Genomic DNA, 24,269 nt, shown 5'->3' on the forward strand with positions numbered 1-24,269 from the left:
TGTTTGCAGGGAGAGAGAGAGAGAGAGAGAGAGAGAGAGGACAGGTTGCAGACCTGCATATCAATAAATGGTACATGCCCAGTCTTGTCTGGTGACATTGCATTTACTGATATGATAACAAAGGCCTTTCTGCACTAATCCAATTTGCAGGTGAAAGTATAGATGTTGCAGATGAGCACAAGAGGTGCGTCAAATGATACACTGTTTTTTTCCCCCACTTGTAAAGGCGTTGTAAAGTCGAAACCTAGCTGTGTCTTCTCCCTGGGTGGACAAGTAGCTCTAGGTAGACCAGAGCTGTGATGCACATCACTTAATATGCAGAATATTTGTTTATATGTTTGTTTTTTAAAGCAATAACCAAATTTGTAGTGTATTTTTTTAAACTTACAAGTCAAACGTGTGCAGCTCCACCACTAATTTTAGTTACTTAACACCTGACAGTTATATTAACACCATCACCCACTAGCTGCCGTGAACTATAAAGGCCATGGCTTTTTTGCTATTTTTAATTTTCAGGGCTTACTTACTAATCTATTAGATATATTTAGCAATAAAGGCTAACGTATCTTCTTTTTGGCTATCTGGTAGTCTTTTTTTAGTTAGCTTATTTTAAGATATTTCTGAGATAATTTATAGTTTAGAAAGTAATGTTTGGTTGGATTTAATTTGATCTCGTGTTGACTAGGTCCTCTGTCTACCCTTTTTCCAAACCTTGTGGTGCATTGTAGCTATTTGGATTTTGTTTCTACTTACAATGATTATTGTAAGTATCTCGTGCACAAGTCTGCAGCTGTAAAGACATTAAATTAAAAACAGCGGTGGGGCGTAGTGAAAATAAAAGTGTGAACATGATAGGAAAGTGAAGGTGAAAGCCCCTCTCCTCACCCCACCCTACTGTCCAGTCCACATCGTGTGTGCTGGAATTTCCCGCATGGACTGGGAGAGGATTCTTGCTCCGTAAATTACAGCGCTGCTGCGTGTCAGAGGAAAGCCTTATATGGGCAAGGAAGTGGGTGTGGCCAGTGAGCTCGCAGAGGAGGAAGGGGGGGGGCATCACAAGACAAGCAGAAACACGGCAGCGACACAGAGACACAGCAGCAGAAAGGCCCACATCCAGAGTGAGTGACTGTTTGTGTTTTCTTGTGCAACCCTCCTGCAATAATATGCAACACGCGGCAACGCTGGCGGCAATTGCGTTTCCCCCGCGTCTGTACAGATTAGGACTGTGTTTACGCACCGACGTCGCCCCCCACCCCTCCTCTCTTTATTTTTCCCCCTGTTGACTTTGTAACGGGGCGGGGAGGAGAGAAGGGGGAAAAAAATAGTAGCATTGAGTGAGGTCAGCAGCAGCATAGCATGAGTCAACCCCGGGGATGTTTGCAGGAGTCATCACCATCTCCACCATCTTCAACATCTTCGTTGTGGTCGCGTCGCGCGGGCCTGCAGAGCTGCGTGTTCCTGCGGGCTCAGCCTCTTCCACCTCCACTGCTGCGTTGGTGACGAGCGCGGTGAGTACCGTGGGCAGACGGAAGGAACTCCTGGAGCCGCCGAGTCCGTGACTGGGTCGCGTCAGCCGTCTACTGTGCGTGTTATTCACCGACAAACTTTTGTTTACGCACCGGAGGCGCGCACACGAGCCGGGGGTCAGACCATCCACTCGAGGCTCATCGTTTGCCCCACTCTCTCTGTCACCACACACACACACACACACTCCTGGGAGGCATGTGACGTTTCAGCCAAGTTGGTTGTTTTGTTTTTGTCGTGCAGCAGCAGGGTGCATTGTTGTACAGCTCGGGTTGCTGCGCACAGGGACAGGGCATTAGAGAGTGTGATAATCCGTGTTCTGCAACAAAGGATTTCAAAGTGAGGGTGATGAGGATGTTGAAGAGGAGGAAATATCTGGGTTTTTACTTCTCAATTTCTTGTTGCACGGTGCATGGAGAGGCCGAGCTGCTCGGCGTGCATTCACCTACTGTAGGTCAGATTTGATGTGGACTGTGTTCACATCAGCAGTGTCTTTAGTCGGGACTCATTTAGATCAGGTTTGATCACAGCTGCCCTCTGACGACATATACATGTGCACGTAGTACTTTGTACATGTAGCAACAAGGGTAAACATGGCGCTTTGTCTTAGTTATTTACACACATTTTTTGTTAACTTCACTAGTACGTGTTAATAGTGTCTTTTTGGCGTGGATGCTAATGTTGTTGTATTTTGTGATTGTATCAGTTTCCTGTTTAAAAATCCGTTGTTATAGTATAGTGTTGTTGGCCTTTTATGTTAAGTGTACTGCTGTATGAACAAAAGTGTGATTAATGTGTGGTTTGCAAACTTTTTAGACAAACCGGTCCCTTTTATGTATTGACTTGGCACAGTATTCGTACTTTTTGTAAAACCACAACTAGGATATTATAACAGGCGGCCTCTCAGGTCTGTCTAAGTTAAGACATGTGTATTACATTTGAGATGCATCTGAGCTGAAGTGCTCTGGTGTAACTTTGGTTCTGTTGACACTGCTTTCTTCATATCAACTCAGTTCTTTTCTGGTTGTTTGTCCTGACAGCAGTTGTCCAGCTTTACCGGTCTGCTCCTGCTGCAGGTTGATGACATCAGCAATGAGCTCATGCACACTGCCAGTTCAAGTGGATGACAGCAGCAGTCAGTGTGTACATCGAGGAAAAGAGTAAATTCTGATGCCACTATTAATGTCACAGTGCTAGATGAAGATATTTAATGTAGGGGTAGAGATCTGATGGAAGAGTTGCTTTAGACATCGTTGTCCATGCAACTTAAAAATAAAGTCCCATCCGTGTAGTATTTAGAATCTAGCCTTAATGTTCAGACTCATGAGCAGCAGTTGTGGATGAAGGCAGCACTTGGTGCTCCACAGTGTCAGTGGGTTTATGGGGATTTCACCTACAGCCGGCTGTAAAGCCTGTTGACGATGATCCCACACCTCGGTGTGCACCTGGTGAAAGCAGTCATCGCGGTTGCGGTCTAATCAGCAGATGTGTTTATCAGCTTTCAAAGCCTCACCCTCACTGCACCAGGAGAGTCACTGTTTTTCCTGTGCACCTCTTGGATGGGGGCTGGGGGTGTAGCAACCTAGGCTTGTGCAGCATCACATGGCTTTGCTGATGCCACACCAGCAGGCAGTTTAGCTGCACAGCATGGACATTCACTCAAGTTCCCCCAGTCAGCGGTGCCCCTGAGCCAGTGCACGATCTGAACAGCTGCAGCGCTCTATTTTAGGACACTTGTGTTTCATTGTAGGCTGCTGACCTGGGTAAAAAGGGAGGGGAGGGGGGGGTGTTTGCCACTCACTTTCCTGGTTGTTGGAGGTGGTTTTGGCCAAACCCACATTTTAGACATTCATGTAATTTTTTTCTCAGCCAAATGGTGCCAGTTCAAAGCCCAGATTAATAAGGAGGTTTGTTTGAGAAAGGTGTTTGGCATCAAAGCTGTCAATGTAACATGTGCAGATCTTCTACTGTTGTGATCCTTAAGAAGGGATGCTTCTCCTTTTCATCATCCTCTTGAGAAACTTGAAGAATGGATCTGGCTGCATCCATGCTCCCACCTTCTGGTCATGATGGTGTTACTGGAGTTCATTTGATTTGGAAGTGGCTAACATTTAAACTACAGAATGTATGAAGTGCAAAGTCTAAGTGGCTAACATTTAAACTACAGAATGGATGAAGATGTATGAAGTGCAAAGTCAGTTCGGTTCCATGTTCTGATCAGTGATCACGGGAGGTGAAGTTGGTGTCGGAGGAGGTCAAATTTCTTACACTATACTATAGCAGTACAGTTTTTATTAATGAATACTTTTACTGGTTGCAATTCCTGCAACTTTCACATTTGTCAAGCCTCATATTAAAGTGCAGTAACTAAGTCATAGTTTTGTCAGTCATACCAAATTAAAATGGCAGTTACATGAATCCCATTACAGACTGTCAGAGCCCTTTTGAGGCCATTTCCTTTTTTTTCTCACCATGACTCACGCTTGCTGATTCGGTTTTGAGTGTGCAGCTACAGTGCAAAGGGCATGGTTTGCCTTTTTCATGGCAGATGAGTCACGTAGTTGTAAAAAAGTTTCTGTCACGTTTTAACTGCCGTCTTTCAGGGCTTTGTCAGGAAAAAAACATGTATCTTTTATGTTGCGGAGTCTCTTGAGCTCTGAGGGGTTCTTGGTTGGGAAAAAGAAACGTGATGCAGGTGCAAGTGAGCAACTGTTACTAACTTCTTTTTTTGCGGTGTGCATGTTTGTGCTCATTCTGCTGCAGTGATATTCGTTTAATGACATTTCCAGGAACTATTGATTTAGCTTACTTTACAAACAGCCGTCCTCAGTAACAGTCTATGCAGATCCTGTAGTGTAAGTGTTGAACTGCATGCAGTGCCTTATCCCTGTGTCATGTGAGCTGAGGGAATAATGACACTCTTTAGACCTACCCCTCCCCTCTATTCTCACACTCGATACCTTTCAGTGGAGGTCTATTGTTGAAAAAGCAAACAGCAGGTTTTTACATGGCTGTGGCAGGAAGGACAATAAGAGCCCCCTGTGGTTACCCCTTTTAGGCTGATGGCTCAATGCCTGACCTCTCCTTTCATTTTCTCTGTACAGGGTGTTGCCCATGAATGAGAAGTACTCGCAGACTACTTCAGATCCAGTCACCCCGGGCAGACGACCCCTGAAAGGGTCACCAAGACCTTCTGAGGGGACAAGAACATTATCTTGACTGACTGTCATGCTGCTTCTACAGCTTGATGTGACTTTGGGCAAAAATTTGGAGTAATAGACACCAGGTGGAGCTTCAGTAGTAATTGGAGACTTGGTGGAAAATATATTTAATCTGCACAGGATTATTCATGCTCGTCATGAGCATACCAGCCCAGCAGAAACCCAGCGTCAAACGTACAGGCAAGAGAATCACCTTTTTTAATGAACAAAGTGTAGCCATGAAAGAGACTTCTCAGCATCCTGAAGGGACCTACTTTGTCACAGGCGCCACTGCCTCAGACTCTGGACAGAGTGAGGCAGCAAGTACCGTGACCTCGAATCCAGAAGTTCCTCACATGTACCTGAACTCTGTCATTTTTAGCCCAGATAAGGGTGACCAGAGTAGGGGCCATTATCAACAGACCGTACCTATGAAGTGGAGCCACCCAGAGCCAAATCAGCAGCAGCCATCACTCTCCCAGCAGCAGAGAGCTGCCTCCTGGGCACCGGTGACTAACTGGACACAGAACTTTACAAATTACATCGGTGGAGTCAATGTGACAGACTCCAGAACTCAGAATGCATTTCCAAAGCAGATGCATGAGACTCCTGGTTTACAAACACATCAACAACTCCCAAACAGAGCTGCAGAGAAGCAGCCTCTGGGAGCAGTACCTGCAGCTGAAGCCTACAGGGATGCAGTCAAGACTCGGGGCATTGAGTGGGATCAGCAGCAGCAGCAGCAGCAACAGCAGCAGCAGCAACAGTCGTCCCAGGCCTTTCAGGAATCGTTAAAACCTGGAGCACTGAATGCTCAGCAGCACAGTACATCTCAACCTGGAGGGAGCTCCGTTTTACAGCCCTTCCGTGCCAGCAAGGCCTGGGGCATTTGAGGGGGACCACCAGCAGCGGCAGCAGCAGCAACAGCAGCAGCAGCAACAGTCGTCCCAGGCCTTTCAGGAATCGTTAAAACCTGGAGCACTGAATGCTCAGCAGCACAGTACATCTCAACCTGGAGGGAGCTCCGTTTTACAGCCCTTCCAGTTGGCCTTTGGTCAGCCCAAGCAGCACCTGCCAGCCTACTACCAAACCTTTCAAGGGAACAGGACAACCTTACCTAACCCACCAAACTACCCCGCACAGGCAAAACCCGCAAACCAGTTAGAGCATCTGCAAAAGGAAGAGCAAATACAACGGCAGCAACATCACATAATTCAGCAAAAAATTCAACAGCAGCAACAAATCATTCAGCATCAACAGCAAGTACAGCAACACCTACAACAGCAGCAACAGCATCAACAACAAGAACAAATGCATGAGCAACAACAACAACAGCAGCAGCAGCAACAACAACAACAGCTCCATATTCAGCAGCAAATGCAACATCAGCAGTTGCAACAACAAACCCCTCATGTGCATGACTATTACCCCACTCCACAAAATACACATGCTCACCCACAGCCTGTAGTGGTTCACTCGCAGGAGTCCTCTGCCCCTGCTCCCCTGAAAGTCCAGGAACCGATCATCCAGGACATTACTCCAGAACCCCAGCAGTCTTCAGATCCCCTCCAGCCGGAACCGCTGTCCCAGTCACAACTCCAGACACAGCTGCGCAGATCGCGGAGGCTCTCCAGGGAAGGAGGGGCACCTTCTGAAAACCCCTTTCTCCCAGTCGCTACAGAACAATCAGCCTTAGTGCTGCAGGTTTCTCAAAACGGGACACGGGACATTCAAGCGGCCCCTACAGGTGTCATCCAGAGCACAAGAAGGAAACGCAGGGTGTCCCAGGAGGTCAACCTGGAGACCCTTGCTCAGAAGGCCTCAGAAATGGAGTCGCTGCCATCACACACTGTCAAGGTAAGTTAGCAGTTACATATGCCCGACACTTACTATATCAAATATCAATAAAGTAAAGATTGTAGTAGAATATTAAAAAACTTGTGGTGTTAAATATTATTGGTAAAAGGTCTCAAAGGTTTCACATTCATAATATTGCAACAAACATTAGCCACTACACTAATACCACTACAACGAAACCACTGTTATACACCTCAAATGGAATCTGATTAAACAAAATCAACTGTGACTCTACAACGAAACCACTGTTATACACCTCTGATTAAACTAAATCAACTGTGACAAGTGTTCAATATTGTGTTTTATATCTTTTAATCAGAGTTTTAAACATTAGAACTGGTGGTTTGGCAGTTGTAGTAGAAGTGAGCAAAACAAAGGCTTGGTTTGTTGTGACGTGTACTTTATAGGCCAACATGGTCTTTTTCTGGTAGTGAATGTCAGGAAACTTAATTGCACAGTTTTGTTTTATTATATTCTGGTTAGAGTGAGAAATCAGTTTTTTTTCCTAGTGTTATTCCACTCTTTAATTGCAGTGGGATTGTAGCTCCCAGAACAAGAGTGAGAACATGAACAGCCTCCTGCAACTGCCAAGAAAATTCTGCCAAAACTTGTGTTGCTTGTGATTAACATGTTGCTGGGAGAGATGGTGCACAAAAAAAAAAGAGAGCACAGAGCTGAGCTGCTGGGCTCTGCCTTTGTGTGGTGGGAAACTGTGACTAAATGAGTCTTTGTGTATGATTTTTGTCAGTATATAATTATATCCTCCACCGGCAGCTTAATATGTATCCCCTAAGATCTCGGTAACTGTTTTAAACAAACCGCCTAATAAATGACGCTGGTTTGTCCTGTGGAGCTGTTCACTTTTCTGCTGGATGTCGTGATTGTGCAACGGGTCCCGTTTCCAAACAGCACTGAGTCAGTATGTCTGCAGTTCAACGCGGCTGTGCCCTGGATTTGCCTCATGGTTAGCTGATCATATAGACACTGTGTTTGGTTACATGCCTGCACACCTCCCCCATCCCATCAAAGGAGAGAGAAACACCAGCCTGGCCTTGTCTGCCCCCTTCCCCCTCCCCTCTCTCTCTGTATATCCAGGGAGGGGTGCATGGTTGCCCTGTGTGCACCGCTCAGCAAAATAGTCCTCAACTGTGGTGTAAAGTCTGGAGTTTTCCACCAGTGATCATGAGCACAGATCCAGTAAAGCCCTGTTTACTGTTGGCCTGAATCTGTTCCAGTGAAGATGTAGTTAGTGCCAGGGTCGAATGCCTTTGTCTTCTCGGTAGTTTCTGCAGAACACACACATGCACACTGCTCATAACCAGCCATCATGTCTTTCACAACTAACAGATATGTGAAGAATGCATTTAGAGACTGTTTCTTTGTCATTCCTGTAAGGTGTGTGCTACACCTACAACAGCAAATACAGTATCAGCCCACGGCAGTTTGTCCGCGCTCTGCTCTTCATCCTGACATGTTTTACAGCAGGCTTTTGCAGTTTGTTTTTGTTTACACTCACAAGATTGAATATTGATTTATTGTATTTGGTTGTGAGGTGAACAAGTGTGCAGTAGCCCCTTGTTGTCTACTGGCTCCCAAGACGTGTAACCTTTGAGTACTTGAGCGTGGCTCCAGGACTTGTGACTCAACTTGGACTTGGGAGTCAGTGACTCGCACTTGAACTCATACTTCAGGGTTTGACTCAGAAGTTTTCATTGACAACTTAATAAACAACTTAAAGATAAAATTGTCCCTTCCTGTCAAAAGTACTTTATCTGATGAAGAAACACATTTCCCAGTTGTACTGTAACACTTTTTACCAACCACGCAGGAGTCCCACAGACCATGGAGCCCTGCTGACTCAGAGGGCATGAATGCCAAGAGGCATCGAGACGAGAACCTTCTGCCACTCGTCATTCCTGTCTCTGTTCCGGTGCGAAGGCAGGAACCTTCGTCCCCGGACAGAGATGAAGCAACACTGGCCTCAAGCTGGACCCCCAGGGCTCCAAACCCTCAGGACTTGGGCCGCACGGACCACAAACCCTCAGTCATTGTCAGCCGAAGACGCTCCCTTAGGAACTCCTTGTCAGATAACGCAGAGCAGGTCAGTGCAGTTCACGAAGGCATCGTGATACTTGTATGCAAAAGAAAGGAATATGTTTCAGTCTGTTACATCATCTCTGTCAACTGATCTGCCTGATACTTACACTCCCTATATAATAACACACACACACACACACACCCCATCACACACACACACAAACACACACACACACACACACCCCATCACACACACACACAAACACACACACACACACACACACACCCTCACACACACACACCATCACACACACACACACACCGAGTCTCCCCTTATTTACTTGTCTGCATATTTTTTCCTTTCACACTTTTAGTTATGGTTGGGGTGGGGATGTGAGAGTGGGGGGGGGGCTTAAGTGTCCTGCCCCAGATCAAGCAGATTATCAGGGTTTAGGTTTTGCTGTGTACTGTACATTATGTCCTGAACTCTGCATTGCCAGAGTCTGACCTGAGGACAAGTCGTGGTTAGATTCTGTGTGGTAGGTTTTATTTTGTTTGCCGAATCTTTTTATTTAAATGTGTGTTATGTGTTTCTTGGGCATTTTCAGTCTCTCTGGAATTATTTATCAGTTTTTAGAACTAGGCAACATTTTGTTTTGTGCTAATATTCTCAAGTCGTTTTTTTGGTTAATATTCTAATACCTATTTTGTCTTTTTTTAGCTAATTTGTTATTTACTTAAGAAAGGTGCAATCTTCTCCACAAATATGTTTGGGGTTGAATATTATTCGTGGAAAATGAATTGTTTAGATAAACCTGAAAATGATCTCATCTGTTTACATTTTTTTAATTGACCTTCATAACAACTTATGTTTCTCCAGAATGGTGGTGCAGATGGGGACAAAGACGAAGATGGTAAAAAGTCCAAGCGACGGCCACGGCCTGAGCCTCTCTTCATCCCACCACCTAAACCGGGTTTATTCATCGCTCCACCTGTTTACTCCAGCATCACACCCTACCAGAGCCACCTACGTTCACCTGTACGCCTCGCAGAGAACCCTCTCAGCATGCCGCCCTATACGCCTCCCCCTATCCTCAGCCCTGTCAGGGAAGGCTCGGGCCTGTACTTCTCTACGTTCTTATCCTCGGCTGCTGCTGCAGCCAGTGGCCAAAGCCTGCAGCCTCCGGCAACGCCAAAATCTGCCACACGTAGTCTGTTGCGGTCCAGTAAGTCATTACATAAAGTCAACAAAACTTTACCAACTTCCTGTTCCTCTAACATGAACATTTGATGTTAATTTTGTTCCGTTTCCCCTTCACAGACAGCTGTGACATCACACCACCCATCCTGTCTGCGATCGGTGAGGCTACTCCAGTCAGCCTAGAGCCGTGAGTATTTCTCTGCCTTCATCTTCAAAAGCCTCATCTTCCATTATGGAAACAGTGGCTTTTCTGTGTTATTTCCATAAAAATGACACAGTCCCTCTAACACGTGCATTATCAGAGCCGCAGTAGCAAGATCTGCAATCAATTATTCAAACCATAACACAGGGATGAATCATGTAATGTCTTGAAAGAGCGCGCGGATCACTTGAAATTCTAAACCAATCCTTTAGAGCCGCCTCCCCTCGTACGCCACTGTTACCACTGGAATCTTTTGCCCTGTCATCCATAGCCAGCAGTTTGTGGCAGCATCCACCTTCTGAATGTCTCACTGTTTTGTCTGTAAGGTCTCTCTCTCTCTCTCTCTCTCTCACTCGCTCTCTGAGTGAAGTGCATCTTGTCAACCGTAAACATTTTCAAAAAAGTAATAGCTTCAAAGCCAGCTGTGCAGTCTTTGCCCTTTGGTGTTTAAATTTGCCACATATGTAGAGAAACACAACTCCACATGTGGCTTTTTTCATATTCAAGTTTCAGTCTTTTAAACCGAGGACTCCCGCTGTTTAATACTACAGCAAATACCTAATGAGCTGCCTGGACAAAACAACCCTGCAATAGCTGAGGGTCTGAGATTCTCACCGTTCTTGGGCCCCCTGGTGTCTGTGTTTCCACTTTGCTGTACATTGCCAATTATATTACAGTTAAGTTTGTACAGTATCAGCAAAAGGACAAAGAAAAGGTGTTTAGTGTTTTCTAATGGTGACAAATTAAAATCAGAAATAGACACATGCCACAGGCGAACGTGACCTCATTCTGAACAATCAGTCAACATCACATCCAACTATTAGGTAATGGACATGAGTCAGACCTTAAAATTCTGCACTGGAGGAGGCACATGCATAACAGACGTTGATAAAAAAAAGAGTAAGGGGTCTGCATGCTGATGGGTCCTTGGGACAGTGCCAACCCACAGGTTGCAGGATTGGTCACTTCATATGCCCCTCTTCAGATGAAACATTTCAACCAAAATTCTTCCATGAACTACAGTCTTGCATCCATTCTGTCCTCTGCAAGGACCGTTCTTTCCTTTGATGTCCTTTTATTTGGTGCAAATCAAAGGATTGCAGCCTTGTGCCACCATGACCCACCAACTTGCCTGACCCGACCACGTCAAATATTCCAGAGCCCTGCACCTACTGGGAATCCCCGACCTTCCCCTGTCTCAAACTACTTCCAAAATGCAGGCATGGCAGCTGCAGGCCATCTGATCCAGCACTCTGTTGACTTCAAGCTGCAGGAGTTTTCTGCAGCACTTGGGGGTTTCTATGCACTGTGGGGCGACTCTGGAGCCATTACTGCTCCATCTCACCAGGTTAAAATCTTGTGTGTTCCCTGCAGTTCATTTGCATTGTAAGTGAGCCACTAGCCAGGCCAAATGACATAATAGAGTGACTTCAATGAATTTCGTGTTGCAAGCCTTGCAAACTAAATGGGCCAGACACAAAAAGAGCCGTTTTCACAACTCTTCTCAGAAAACAAGCCATCCCAAGCTGAGGATGTGTTCCTGTAGGTAGTTTCAAGGCATGACTGGGGAGAATGCACCTACTGTGCTTATCTTACTCACACGTTTTTTTGTGATTCAGAAGAAGAATATTACACTCGAAGGGGAGGGGGGCTGCCCTTATGATTTTTATTATTCCTTCCTGTCTGGTTAGACCTCTAAAGCAAACATGTCTGTTCCCATGCAGAGTAACTTTTAACAGTAATAGAGGTAACATACATTTTTTTAAAAATCACCAAAACTCCGTGAAGTCAGAAAGTGCTCAAATTAATTTGGAAATTTATAGTGCAAAATTGCAAAGCCTTAATGTTCTTTAAAATAATATATAAATAACAATGTTTTAAAACTAGCACATTTGCTAAGGAAGTGAGTAACAATGTGGCAGATGTAGTTAAAAGATGACTAAAATGAAGTCCAAGTCTGATATTAGCAGGATTCTAACAACAGTTAACTTCCATGTGGTTCTTTTTGCAATTTAACGTAGGAGTTAATTATTGGAGCTGCGCCACAAATAAACAGCTAACAATGCTTTATTAAAATGTACTGTGAAAAGATTGAGACAACGCCACAAATAATAAAACAGAGGCAGAAATCTGTTGGCAAGAGTGATGGATGACATTTAAAAAAACAAGAGACAATACCAAGCACATGAACACATCACAGTGGTATCATCTACTCTGAGGTGTAGTTTTATGGGGGTGCGTTGTGCAAGCTGTCGTACGAATGGTGCCAGCTGCTCAGCAGTTACTTAGTTAGTTAATCAGGGAGGCTTCCCATAAATCACTGCTTCACCTGGTCCTAGTGTGAAAACACTCACCGCTGTAGTTCAACTTTAAGCAACACGCGTTCCCTGGGGGAGGCTGCCGAGGAGTACTCACACATACAAACAAGCGCACAGTCAAGTAGAAATACTGCAGGACTACTGGTCCTGGCTGGGGTCTGCATGAGAAACTGTGTCTTCTGTCCTGTTGACTGAAAACCCGATTCATAATTTTGATCGTCGTTTGCATTGTAGTCATGATGCTGAGAGCACTGGTGTAACCAAGCTCAAAATCAAAAGCATGTCAGAATTGTTGCAGACCCTCAGAGTCCTAATAGTCTATTTAAAGACCAAAGGGCAGAAAGATACTCTAAGAAACCCAAACCAGATCTGAGGCGCAAAACAACTTGATATTGATATAATCTATTAGCCCAGTGACTGTATTGCTCCTATTTATATCCAGCCTTTGTCATTTACACTTGGTGTTAATGTTCGCAGGCGGATAAATATTGGATCAAGGTACCAGGCGGAGGTGCCAGAGCTGAGGCAGCGGTCTTCTGTCGAACAGGATTACCATAAGGCCGATCTGGTCTGGGCTCCGCTGAATGAGCTGGAAGAAAAACCCGACTTCCACCAGAAAGGTAAGAACTTCAGACAACAGAAAAACGTCTAAAAAAGTTAAATATAATCTTCCTACAGCTTATGTCATTATCTGTCTGTTTCAGTACAAGACCTCATGCACATGGCCTGCTCCAGTGTTCTTTATGGTGGCGGTACCAACCAGGAGCTAGCCCACCACTGTTTGTACGAATGCAAAGGCGACATCATGGTGAGTGTGACAGAGCAGTTCTGACAGTTGGCTATGACGGTTAGCCGTTTCTTACTACCCGGTTACTTAGATGTAAAAGCACAGGTGTAACGTTTCATTTTCCTTTCTAATGAGCTGAATTCAGCCAACACTAATTGCTAAGGGGAAGTGAGTAATCTGTAGACTTTCACTCTGCCCTTTGCTGAAACTCATTGATCAGAAATGACTAGAGGAGGTGAAACGTGTTAATGTATTTAGCCTGAAGCAGGGAGACACCGTGCTGTGTTTGGAGCAGCAGAGCTGCACGTGCTGTCACAGGAACAGTGAGGTACAGGGTGGGAACCTGAACTTTTGGAAACAGTGGGGCTTTTTTGACCCTGTGGGTAAATCATTTACAGGGAAATTTGATCAAATGTTACACATCTGCTTCACAGGCAGAAGGAACCACGTTCTCGGCGCCTCCAAGGGGCAGGTTGTTAACACAGAATGGATGTGGGATCAATAAAGTTTAAATTATTATTATTATTATTTATTGTGACTGCTCTTTAGCTATTGGTTTCCTAACTGTTACCATTCTAGTTTAGCTAAATTCATCTAACTATAGCTATTTGTTGCTGTACAGTTTTTGCCATTTTCAGCAGATTAGCTATTTCTTGTTCAATAGCTTTTTCATCTTTATAACCATTTCTTTTGGCTACTTGCTCTTAACTTTTTTGGTGGCTATCCTACAATTCTTTAGATTTTCTATCATAACAGAAGAGAAATACATTTAAAATATGTATAGGGGGCGTTGTTTCAAAAAGGAGGCAGAAACTGAAATCTTTCAATTATTGCAATGCATTTTCACCCAGCCCCTGCTAATTTCTGATTCAGCTGTTAGACTCAAACAGTTATACAGTTCACTGATTTTCAGTTGAGCTAATTGCAGCTACATTTTTAGTAGAGCAGTTTAATGTTGCTGAGGAGGAAAGATTTCTACCTGCAGGATTTCAGATGAAAGTTCTCACCTTTTTCTGATTTGGACTTGACAGCAACATGCTCTCTGGACCTTGCAACCAGCACTGGCCCTGGTGTTGTCAAGGAAACTACCCACACTCTGCTGTGGGAAGGCTCAAACTGCTGTCTTTTTAAAATTCATGTTCAGAAAGACAGTTTCTTTGCAAGAGGAAAAGTATATCCTTTTTTCCATGACAATTCCAGATGGCTAATCATCATAACATGATGGTGTACTTGATACTCTTAGGGAAATGACAGCGATGCTTATCTGCCTCCCTGATTACCTGTGCTGACCATGGATCTGTGTACTATACTTTTACCAAACAAAGTTTGAGGCTACGGTCTATACTTTTACCAAACAAAGTTTGAGGTTACAGTATTTAAACTGTTGGGAATTTTTTTTTAGGCTGCTCTGTCGCTCCTGATGCTGAGGAATCCCATTTTTCCCAAGTCTCACCATCTGTCAAGCTACCACTACTCAGGCAAGTCATATGCAAACAACGCATTTCACATATTTAAAACACAGTCTCTAGAATGTACTGATTAATATGTAAACAGGTTTCATGTGTTTCACTTTAACCCTTTGGAGATGCATTAAGTCTCATCCCCACTACAGACATGCACTTCAACAGGCAGGTGAATGTGGTTATTTAGTCTGTAGTCAGCAACAGCTTGTATCACTGTCGTCTTTCAGTCATAGACAGGGAACAGAGATTCTGCTTGTAGTTAATGTACTTACTGTTTCAGACTGTCTCACCCAAACTTAAAAAATAAAGTCAAATAAGTTTAAACTACAAATGTTGAGTTCAAGTGAGTAGTGTCAAAAAGTTAAACAAGAAGGTTACAAAATCCATGGTAAATTCTCAGTACAGAAAAAGTGAAGGCGTATTTCCCCTATCAGCTCCTTACACAATAGATTGCCACTGCCAAGTCATATCAACTAAACATTTGCCATAATTTCCCATCATCCTTATCTGTTGAACTCTCACTCCCTACTGCTCAGAGAACTTCAGTGCAAAAGGAGCAATAATTCAAACCAAGATCAATTCAGTATTTGTTGATGCCTGTGCCTCAGTCCGTAACCATGTGGGGACCATTTTCCTTCCTTCCTTTCAGTTCTGACTCGGTCCCATTAAAACAGTGACGGCCTGTCTTAGTCTTTCAGGCCCAAGCATTGGCAGCTGCAGCAGTGAGAGTACGGCCTTGGTCTTGGTGTTGTTGGTGGGGGTTAGTGGGTGAATGTGGAGGATTGTCAGGGTCAACGTGATGAGGCAAGCAGGGGAAAGGGGAGGGGCTTGTACAGTGTGTGGTTAATCCCTGGCAGAAGACAGGAGAGCCATTGTTTATCAAGTGATTTGTGTGAATATGTGTGGTTTTAAGGGTGGGGGAGTGGGTGGGGCTGGACTTGTCTGAGTCTCTCTCTCTCTTTCACACACGAACAAACACACACACACACACTAGAGTGACATCCCTCTTACTCATCCAGTGCACAAAAGGTCTGCAGAGGTACTAGAGTTTGAAAGTTAGGTGATGAATAAAGGGTTTAGGGGATTTTGTGTGTATCATGTGACTGATAAACAAAACTGGGCTTATAAACATGACAAAAATAGCTAGAGGCTCAAAACACCAAAAAATTGGCCAATAACAAGCAAATCTACAACTACAACCAATGTAAAACAACAGCAAACCCCCCTCCACCCTCTGTTTGTCTGTGTTTAAATGTCCTCCTCTTGTCCATCAGGATCAGACAGCTGGGCAGCAGCTGAGAGACGCCAGTTCAACAAAGGCATCACTACGTACAAGAAAGACTTCTTCATGGTGCAGAAACAGGTACATGTCGTGGGGTCTGAAACCGAGGCATTGACTTAACGGGGGCAGGAACATTATCTCAAGTCTAGTCATGGAACTAAAGCTGTCTAGGAATTGTTCCAACAGCAGAAGCAGAAGCTTCTAGTAGGGCAGTGCACAGTTGTTGACATCCTAGCCTCCCTGTGTCAGGGGCCAGGAAGAGAAAGGGATGTTTAGTCAGCACAGAACAATGTTCCTCCCACATTGCAGTTGTCAATTCGCAGTGTCACAGTGGGTCACTGCTTCTGCACAGAGGTTATCCTCTGATCTGACCCACTTCTTTGACCAGCTGTGTTAAATGGCTAAATTAACAAATTAAAAGTAAGACCTAGATCTAGAACTGAGTCACAGCATTGTGTTACAGTTAGTTGTTCAGCAGCTGCCTTTATAATCCATTACTGCTGTCAGTTGTTTTTTATAATTGTGTGCATAGTGTAAAGTTGTGTTAGATGCTAAATGTTAATGCGTGTTAGCAATTCACAAAATGTTTGTTTTAGTTGTTGTAAGTTTTAGCTGAGATTAGCAGGGTGAGTTTGTGTTATCTGTAATTGTTAATACATGTGAATTAATGTTATGTGGTAAAGGAGATGGGAATAGTTGTTAGCAAATGCTGGCTGTTATAACTGCGTGTTAATATTGTGTTAGTAGATCTTGGCAGATGTTAGCTAGATGAGTAAGTGATAACTTCTACTGGTTGGCCTTAGCAGCATGTGTTAGCATAACATTAAGACCTGAAGGCCTTAGCTAACAGGTTCAAGATGGAGTTTGTAGTTGATCATAGATGTTACATGGCATTAGTTAAACGTGCTAGCTGATGTTAGCATTTTGAACACATGATGGGTTGTGGTTGCAGATGTGATTAGGACACAACGGGTGGTCTTCACTAACAGATATTTTTCTGTATAAGTTAATATTCATAATGTCAGCAGATTTTGGCATGTGGAAGAGGGTAATGGGTTGCTCTGGGCAAACGTTTGTGGATTTTATCAGATTTTAACAGAGGTTACCAGATGTTTTGGGGTGTTAGTGAATGTTAGCGTGTACTAGTGGCTGTTTGACAGACTTATGCAGGTGTTGCAGACACTAGAAAGTTTAAGTCAGAGGTTTTGATAGATTCCATGTGTATTTTGGTGTTGGCAGATGCTCCTCTGTATTTGTATTTAACAGCAGTTGCTCTATTGATTCTATAATAAGGGGCAAAGGGGCAAACATTTGGGCAAAGGATGCAAAAACCACAGAACTGAAAACACTTCATTATAAGTTCCTGTGCATGTCTGATTTTATAGGTGACCACAAAAACAGTGTCTCAGTGTGTGGAGTTTTACTACACATACAAGAAACACGTCAAGATCGGCCGGAACGGGACGCTGATTTATGGGGAGGCAGAGCCTTTGGAGAGCAGGACCACGGAGCAGGAGCTGGACCATAAGGTCAGTTGTAAACGTGTATCAGCCTTGTGGACGTTCAACACTGATGACGGCAACATGTGTAACATCACATGACAATTTTGTTTATAACTACAAAAAACCTTTTCAACAATCTAATACTTGAACATTCAACTTGTTTTTAGAGTTTTATGCTGAATTGAAATGTGACGTGTGTACCTTGGAAATTTAGATCTGAGCTCCTACTTTCTCCTTCTGGTCTGCAGGCCTCTTATCGACTGGAACCACCACAGGAGGAGGAGGACAGCAGGAAGTGGGAAGGGTCAGCTGACAGGAAACAGGATGTCTGCGCCACCAGAGTGACACAATCGCTGCAGTCTGCTGAGAAAGTAAGTGTGACATAGTCCATTAAATGGGAAATGAAGCAATGACTGGAAAAGAAGTAAAAAATGAATGCATCATTTAGTTTTAAAAAGTAACCAGGAATGGGCTCTACGTCACATCTTCATTGAGTCATTCATGTGATTGTACAAAAAGGGGGTTTTCGGTCGATTAATCTGATTTTAGAATAGGTCCTTTGACATGTTTGTCTTCTTGGCTCCTTTAAAGCACACTAGGATTCTGCAGTAACTCTCAGCTCAGGGCATTTTTTTGTTCTTAGGTCTGTTTCTGTAGTAACGCACCTCGCAAGATGCTACTTGGCTGTTTTAATGTCAACACAAACTGAATTTCAGTCCCATTGTTTTATCTCTCTGCTTCACAGTGTGATGGTTTAAACAAATATGAACATCCTCACAAGCCTCAGCACTGTAACAGATCCACAAGGGACAAATGCAAAGATAGGATATGTACATTGTGTGTCTGAGAAGTGTTTTCCAACATTTTAAGCCATGACACAAGTTTTGATTTGTACACCAGCATAAATGTCACAAACGTATATGTAATCAAATACATTGATCGTCTTGTTTCAATGTAGTCGCAATTCACTAACTCCTTATTTAACCCTGGTATCCTGGCAGGAATTGAAGAAAGACATGCACAAAGATCTTCTTTAAGATTTAAGTCTCTTTTTTTAATGTGGAATACTGGAATACTCTTCTAGTGGAAGAGTATGAAATTGTTTAGCCTTTCTGTATCACATTAATGGAGTACAGTATTGTTCTCAGAACAGCTGGCCTTTTGAACTTTGCTCCACTTTTTCTGGTGGACATTAGTTGGATCTGCTTCCCCCTGCTGGATACATTCAGGCACTAGTTTGGCTCACGTCACCCTGAGGATTGTGTAACTCTATTAGACTGTCAGAAATGACTCAACAGAAAAACACTCTTAGGTCTATGTTATTTTCCTTTAGAACCTTTAGAACTCTGACTGAGGCCGTAGAAGTTGCTATTCTTGTACATGTTTGCTTGGCTGTATAACATCCACCCTTGTGTTGTTGGCTCTTACGCTAAATTCTTTAGGTAACTTATTTTTACTCTTATTTCATTGTGTTTGCAGCCTGGTACTGTCCTTATCATGAAAACCAAGGAGAATCTCGGGAGAGAAAAGACGCTAACCCAGGTCATCCACCAACCTCATCCACCTCTACCAACCTCCAGAACGCGATTAGAGAACAACGTTCAACGGTCAAATCCACCAACAGGCGGAAAAACTGCAGTTGCTCAAGAGGGAGAATTTCCTTGCAAGAAATGTGGCAGGTTTGTTGTCTGAAGGTGTTCATCATGAAGGAGTGGTTTGTTTACATACTGGTCTAAATTTAATATGCAGAATATAAATATATTTCATATTTTATAACAAGAGAAAACAGCCGCTAGCCACTTAGCTAGCTAGAGTTTTGCAGTTAGGACACTTGAATCTATATCAGGTAGCATTTAGCATTTGGCTGGCTAAGATTTCCTTGATCAGCATTTAGCCTTTTCTGGTTAACTAATATTAAATATAGTAAGTATTTTTCACAAAATATTAGATAAACGAGTAGCAATTATTGCTTACTGCCTGTTTTTATACTGCTATTTGCACTGCAGACTGTATTTACGCAGTTTTGCAAGGAATTATAAACATATATAAATCCTATCCAGCCTGACACTTAACAATCCAGGTATCAAACATAAATTTTTACTGTAGGAAATATTACTCCAGAAATTTCCCACTTGGAATTTGAAATAGTAAATAGAGTCAAGTGTCTTGCTGTGGTGCTTTGATTAAATAACAGCATGACAACTCCAGGCCTGTTATCGCCAGCCGTGTCCTAGCAACTGAGACACAGCAAAGACTGTACACCAGGTTTCTTTTCAGTGCATGTATACTTGGTGACCAGATCCACACAATCTGTACACCAGGTTTCTTTTCAGTGCATACAGTGTATACTTGGTCACCAGATCCACACAAGGGTGTGTTTTGAAGACCAGCCACTTATAAACACCACACCAGTTTCTGGTGGTGATGAAGTTCCTCAGTTAAGGAACGAGACGTCTTTCAATCTCCAAGAAGGAGTCCAGTTGCTTACAACAAAATTCTTTGGATAATTCAGGGAAGTTAATGCTGATGAAGACTCTCAGCTTTGTTGCGTGATGTGATTTCCACTGTAGAGATGTCAATCAATCAATTTAGTCAAAGTAAAAAGTACCAGTGTTAACACCCAGAGCGGGAGTTTGTAAAATTAGATTAATTAAGGTCCAACGAACACCTAAAAGTTTACTTTTTGTGTGTAAACTATGGGCTTTTATTTAAGGTTGATAAAGTTGGACTGATCTGTTTTCATCTACATCCTAAGCTGTTTTCTTTCTGCAGGGTTTTCTACAAGGTGAAGAGCCGAAGTGCTCACATGAAGAGCCATGCAGAGCAGGAGAAGAAGGCCGCAGCTCTGAGGCTTAAGGAGGCAGAGGAGCAGGCAGCGGCAAAAGCTGCAGCCGAAGCTGCCGCCTTCATGTCCGCGGCTCGACAGCAGAATGGGATGCGACAGATGGGTGGAGACAGCACTAACGAGGACTCTTCAGAAAAAGAGGATGAGGACGATGAGGACTGGCAGTAGCGGGAAGGCTGCACAATCTCGACTGTCACGTGGCTTCTTCTGTGGGGTCGGAGGAAAACAAATCCGTCCCGGGGAATTGAGGAGAAGATGACTTCCGTTGCTTGGCACATTCAGGGACAGATTGAGTCCTGCGTCTGTGTTTGAGTGTGAATGTTTGCAATGAGTATGTGTGTGAGTGTGCGTGTGTGCGTGCGCACCTGAGTGATTTCTTACAAACACCCCTTTACTCTGCTTCTAAAGCTCTTCAGGAGTTACCTCTGTTGGTCACAGGGCTCGGTCAAATCAAAGCCATGCCGCTTCACTTGGCGCCCTTCTCGCTCTGTCCACGCCAGGCCACTGCCTTCCTCAGCACTTTTGAGTCTCATTTGTTGGACCTGGAACTTGTTAGCGTTTCCTCTCTTCACCTTCCCCTGGCGTACGTCAAAGAGTTTGAGGAGACGGACTCTGAAATCTGACAGCTGGGGTTGATGGGAGGAGGGTTCTGCTGTCAGTTTTTCTGCACTAACACCACAGACAGATGGATGGACGGAAGGAGAGCATGTACAAAGTGTTGCCTCTGTTTTCGTCGCTCTTGTGCACTGCCGGCTGCCAAAAGCTTTTGTCAGAGGCATGTTGTGCACCAAATGTTTTTTCTTCTTCTTCTTTTTGAGCTGTTCATTTTAAGCTTCAGTTCTGTGAATCTTCCCTCTTCAACCCTTGTCACTTTTCCCACTTCACAGTTTGTTCCTCACGTTTGATGCCTTGGGTGTTTCTTTTTTAAATTATTATTATTAATACCCTGAAATGACAATCAATTTTACACTGTTGTTGTTGTTGCTGTTTTTATATATGAACATATATACAGGTATATGTTACTTTTCTCCTGCCTGTGTAATGATATTTGTATGGTTACTGTTGTTTTTGTGAACATTCTTGTTATTGATCAATATTAATATTATTATTATTATCAATAATTATATTCATTTTTGGCTGCAGTCTAATTAAGAGATTTTTTTCCTTACATGTCAAGAACTTTTTCTTAATTTAAACAAAAATGCTACTTGCTGCCTGTTTATAACTGTGAGTTGTTTTTTTTTTTTTGTTTGTTTGTTAGTTTTTTTCTGGAAGGCAGACGTGAAGAAAAGGCAAAAACACGTGCAATAGAACTAGTTCACAGCACTCTGTTACCAGCACAGACCGTATATATGAAGTGGACCTAGCCATCTGGTTTTAAACTATGGAGAAGGGAAGCCATAAAAGACCGAAAAGATAAAAATGTCAGGAGTTTATGGTCTCATGGCTATGTTACAGTCATGTTCAATAAAACAGAAAAAAATGTCAGCTTTGTTCATTTTGATCCCAATAATTGCAAAATGTTAAATCCAAACACCAGGTGGTCAGTATGAATTGACACAGGGCGTAGTCTGTGTTTCCCATTCACGTGCATAAGACACTACTTCCAAAAAACATTGACCCACTTAAGTCTTTTTCCCCCCAGCCCTTACTTTTGTAACCGTGTAGCTGGTCCCTCCTTTTCTTATGTACGGTCTGTGAGAGAGTCCAGAACCCCCTGCCCCTCCCCACCCCCGGCTGCTCTGGATGCCTCCCCGTCATCAGTGTATCTGATAGCAGGCGCCCACTCCACACGTCTCTGCAGATACACATAACAAAGTGGGAAAAACAACAAACAGCACTAAGTCATAAATCTAAATCCATTAAGGGAATAAACGTTGCATTCGTTTCCTGGCAGTTTTCATCAAAACTCCATCTAATTGTTCAAATATAAGTCTAAGAGTTTACACGAAAGGGGTTTAAACCCATTTCTGAGAACCCCTCAACTGTTTGAAGTAGCCACAACAGGAGTGGTCCAACCACCACAGAGCCCTATATTCCTTCTTCAAAACTGCAGACAAGGTACAGTTAATCAGCAGAACTAGGAACAATCACACGTTGGTGGACTGAAATACCACAATGGACACACAGGAATCAATCAGAAGAACAATTATCATTTAAAATAAAAAAAATAAAAAAGTTCAGTTGTGAAAGTACAGTAAAAGGAAACGGTGAAACATTTGTGGGCAAGCGAACATCCAGGTTTTACAGAACACAACAGAACCTCCTGTATCACAAGTTTTGATTTCAGCGCCCCCTACTCCAAAAAAAAAAAGCCAAACATTAATTCTACACATGAAACTAATTTCTGTTATGTTTAGACACAAATGTTTTTGGTTTCACCAAAAGTTTCTTTCCAGACACATTTATCCAACATGTACAGTTTACCACGAGTCAGCCACGGATACAGTTTACACTTCAAAGACTGTTAATATTTGTATAAAACAATGAATAAAAGGCACTTTACTGTAAACTATACCTAGACTTAGCCTTTTTGACAAATGTTTTTTTTTTCTTCTCAAAACCTGCGTTCTCCAACACATCCGCTCTACACTTAATGTTTTATTGAAGGTATTATTAGATTTCCCATGTTTTATTCAGAGTACTGTTGCTCAAACTTTCTATACAGGGGTCCACTGTTATGGGTACAGAGGTCATGTGACTCATCACAATCTAAACTGTGACAATACAAAGTTTTACTATTTTAAATGCTATTTGTCATGTTGATGTTGAAGGGCAATGTTGGGTTTTAAAAATATTTGATTTGTAAAAAATACTATACACAGCAGGGTTTGTAGCATCAGTGGATAAAATACAGCCCCAAAGCAATACCTATCCTGTCCCATGCTTAGGTTTGCCATCAATAGCAATAGGTAATTGTCCCCGCTGCCGCCCAGGCTTATAACTCATTACCAAGTTGTTGGATGCCACATGATTTGACATAATTTGGTGATTAATTAATTTGGTAAATATAGCCATATGGACAGTGGTATAGTCTTCTCAGTGGTGAGTGGGTCCCTATACAAAATGTACACATCAGAGAAACATTTTTATACTTTGATAAAAAATAAACAGTTACGTTTAAAGCAAGACACTCAGTATGAAGATCAGTGGTCTTGATGTATTTCTGGTTGCCTGTTCTCTGGGTGTCTTTGTTTTCCAATTGCAGCCATTGAAATGGAAAGTGGAAAAACAATGTTCTCTTTTTTATTATGTTTTGCCCTTTGGGTCAGAGCCGTAAATTAAATGGTTACTTTCCTTTTAAAAGACAAACCACAGTGGAGAGTTCGGCGGAAAATGTTTCAATTGCCAGTATCTCCACAAGTAAAACTGGGTCTATGCACAGACTGTGTGTGTGTGAGTGTGTGCGCGCGCGTGTGTGTGTAAATGATTTGAGGTCAAAAGCTTCATTTTATGCCAGTCAATGGGAAAAATAATTGCAGACTGTTCACTTGTTTGGTATGTTAATTTATATTTCCCCTTTTATTTGGGCTCATCCCGCAGGAGAAAGTTGTCATGAACTGTTATAAAACCAGGCCATGGCACAAACACAGCTGTAAACTTTTGTCGGTTAAGGGAATTTTGTGTAAAAAAAAGGATTTATTTAGCTAAAATTTAGTAAATATATATATATGAACGAATGAAACTCTATGTTGCATACTTTCTATGCTATTTTCATATTGGGGTTCACTCTAATGGTGAGACATGGAAGGGAATCTCAAGTGCTTCTTTTCTAGTGTAACTTATTTGTTTTTCCATTTGATTTGTACCACCTGTGTTTTTAGTAATGATCCATGCAACACTGTATATTAAAGTTTTAAATGATTCAGACCGATCTGGGCTGCGCTGCTTCATTTGGGTCTGATGGTTGTGTTGTTCCTTTGCATCTACATTCAGATTAATGCACACATTTACACACGCTTTAATGAAAATATCAGGCTAACTAGAAAAAATGGTAATGTCTGTATAAATAAACAGTATAGATATAGATAAACAAACATATATATACTGT

At 42.8% G+C, this 24,269-nt stretch overlaps 1 protein-coding gene across 1 annotated transcript; it reads left to right on the forward strand.

Annotated features, from left to right (window-relative positions):
• Positions 1–1,125: 1,125 nt before the first annotated feature.
• On the forward strand, positions 1,126–24,092 carry mideasb (mitotic deacetylase associated SANT domain protein b). The gene is made up of 14 exons (XM_025054287.1): positions 1,126–1,508; positions 4,629–5,478; positions 5,669–6,581; positions 8,410–8,682; positions 9,499–9,844; positions 9,940–10,006; positions 12,817–12,959; positions 13,044–13,147; positions 14,529–14,604; positions 15,864–15,952; positions 17,257–17,400; positions 17,622–17,744; positions 18,853–19,052; positions 20,146–24,092. The coding sequence occupies exons 2-14, from the start codon at positions 4,874–4,876 to the stop codon at positions 20,384–20,386; spliced, it is 3,324 nt and encodes a 1,107-aa protein (XP_024910055.1). The 5' UTR covers positions 1,126–1,508; positions 4,629–4,873; the 3' UTR covers positions 20,387–24,092.
• Positions 24,093–24,269: the final 177 nt, after the last annotated feature.

The sequence above is a fragment of the Cynoglossus semilaevis genome, chromosome 1 (assembly GCF_000523025.1).
Source record: "Cynoglossus semilaevis isolate Cse_v1.0 chromosome 1, Cse_v1.0, whole genome shotgun sequence".
Classification (NCBI taxonomy): domain Eukaryota; kingdom Metazoa; phylum Chordata; class Actinopteri; order Pleuronectiformes; family Cynoglossidae; genus Cynoglossus; species Cynoglossus semilaevis.

Bases quoted from the DNA above. Each gene is read 5' to 3' on its own strand.
- mideasb (XM_025054287.1), top strand. From the start codon at position 4,874: ATGCTCGTCATGAGCATACCAGCCCAGCAGAAACCCAGCGTCAAACGT. The intron at 9,845-9,939 runs GTAAGTCATTAC...TCCCCTTCACAG, and splicing joins ACGTAGTCTGTTGCGGTCCA to ACAGCTGTGACATCACACCA. The intron at 13,148-14,528 runs GTGAGTGTGACA...ATTTTTTTTTAG, and splicing joins AATGCAAAGGCGACATCATG to GCTGCTCTGTCGCTCCTGAT.